This window comes from Bidens hawaiensis, unplaced genomic scaffold (assembly GCF_021521415.1).
Source record: "Bidens hawaiensis isolate Kalapana, Puna unplaced genomic scaffold, B.hawaiensis_p1.1 tig00010770_1, whole genome shotgun sequence".
Classification (NCBI taxonomy): Eukaryota; Viridiplantae; Streptophyta; class Magnoliopsida; order Asterales; family Asteraceae; genus Bidens; species Bidens hawaiensis.
The window spans coordinates 577,675-578,891 of NW_027491826.1; the positions used below are offsets into that span (position 1 = coordinate 577,675).

Consider the following 1,217-nt stretch of genomic DNA (forward strand, 5'->3'; position numbering starts at 1 on the left):
CAATTGATCTAGAATTACAGAATCAATTTGAACGATTAGGGCAGAACAAGCAAGTCGCATCTAATTTGTGCGATTAGGGTTCACAATCGTGAATTGATAGCGCACGTGTGGTCACGGCTGAAGTCAAAAAAATCAAACAGTAATTATTTTGATTAAAGATCCAAGGTCTGGACCTTGAACCATCTACTCTTCTTAAGTACAGAAGAAGGCGACGGAGAAGATGATTGATGGGGGAACCGAATAATCAAGCTGGGGTTGCGGTTAAGGAGACCAACACAGCCACGCTTCACTACCCATTGTTGAATCAAACTAATTACACGATATGGGCCATGAAGATTAAGGCAATTTTCAACATACACGATGTTTGGAACATGATCGAACCCGGGACAGGTACCGATGCCAAGAAAAATAATCTGGCAATTGCACTATTGTTCCAATCGATCCCTGAAGAATTGGTTATGCAAATCGGGAACATGACTTCTGCCAAAGAGATGTGGGAAGCGGTGAAAATCCGACATCAAGGGGCAAACCGAGTAAGGGAGGCGCGACTTCAAGCACTCATCTCGGAGCTCGATGGGTTAAAGATGAAAGACTCAAGCTCAATCGATGAGTTCGCAACAAGAATATCCGGTATTGCAGCAAAATCGGCCTCACTCGGTCAAGTTATCGAAGAGTCCAAACTCGTGAAGAAATTCCTCATCGGACTACCAAGACGACGCTTCATCCACATGGTAGCATCCATTGAACAAACTGTTGATTTAAAAACAATTACCTTTGATGATATTGTAGGTCGTTTAAAGGCGTTCGAAGAACGGATTAAAGACGAAGACGATCTAACCGAGGATCAAAGTAAATTAATGTTCAATAATTATGACACCGAGGCCAAGAGCCGATCCTACGAGTCAAATAGGGGACGCGGCAGAGGCGGGTCGAGGGGTCGAGGACGAGGGAAAGAATTAGGTCATAGCTGGGGTTCGAATAACTCAGCTCAAAACCGAACCGATGAGGGTTCGAGCTCAAAACCGAAGAAGGACAGATCACAGGTCAAGTGTTTTCGGTGTGACGAATACGGACACTTCGCATCCGCGTGTACGGAACGAAGGAGGGCCAAACGGGAGGCTAATCTTGCGAAAACCGAGGAACTCAATCCGAACCTATACATGGAACGAATCGAAGACACTGTATTCTTTGATGAAAAGAAAGTGATTCCAAGTTAA

General features: G+C 44.6%; 1 protein-coding gene across 1 annotated transcript; it reads left to right on the forward strand.

Moving 5' to 3' along the window:
* Positions 1 to 227: 227 nt before the first annotated feature.
* On the forward strand, positions 228 to 1,217 carry LOC143536259 (uncharacterized). Its single transcript, XM_077030291.1, has one exon. It carries the CDS (start codon positions 228 to 230, stop codon positions 1,215 to 1,217), a length of 990 nt encoding a protein of 329 aa, XP_076886406.1.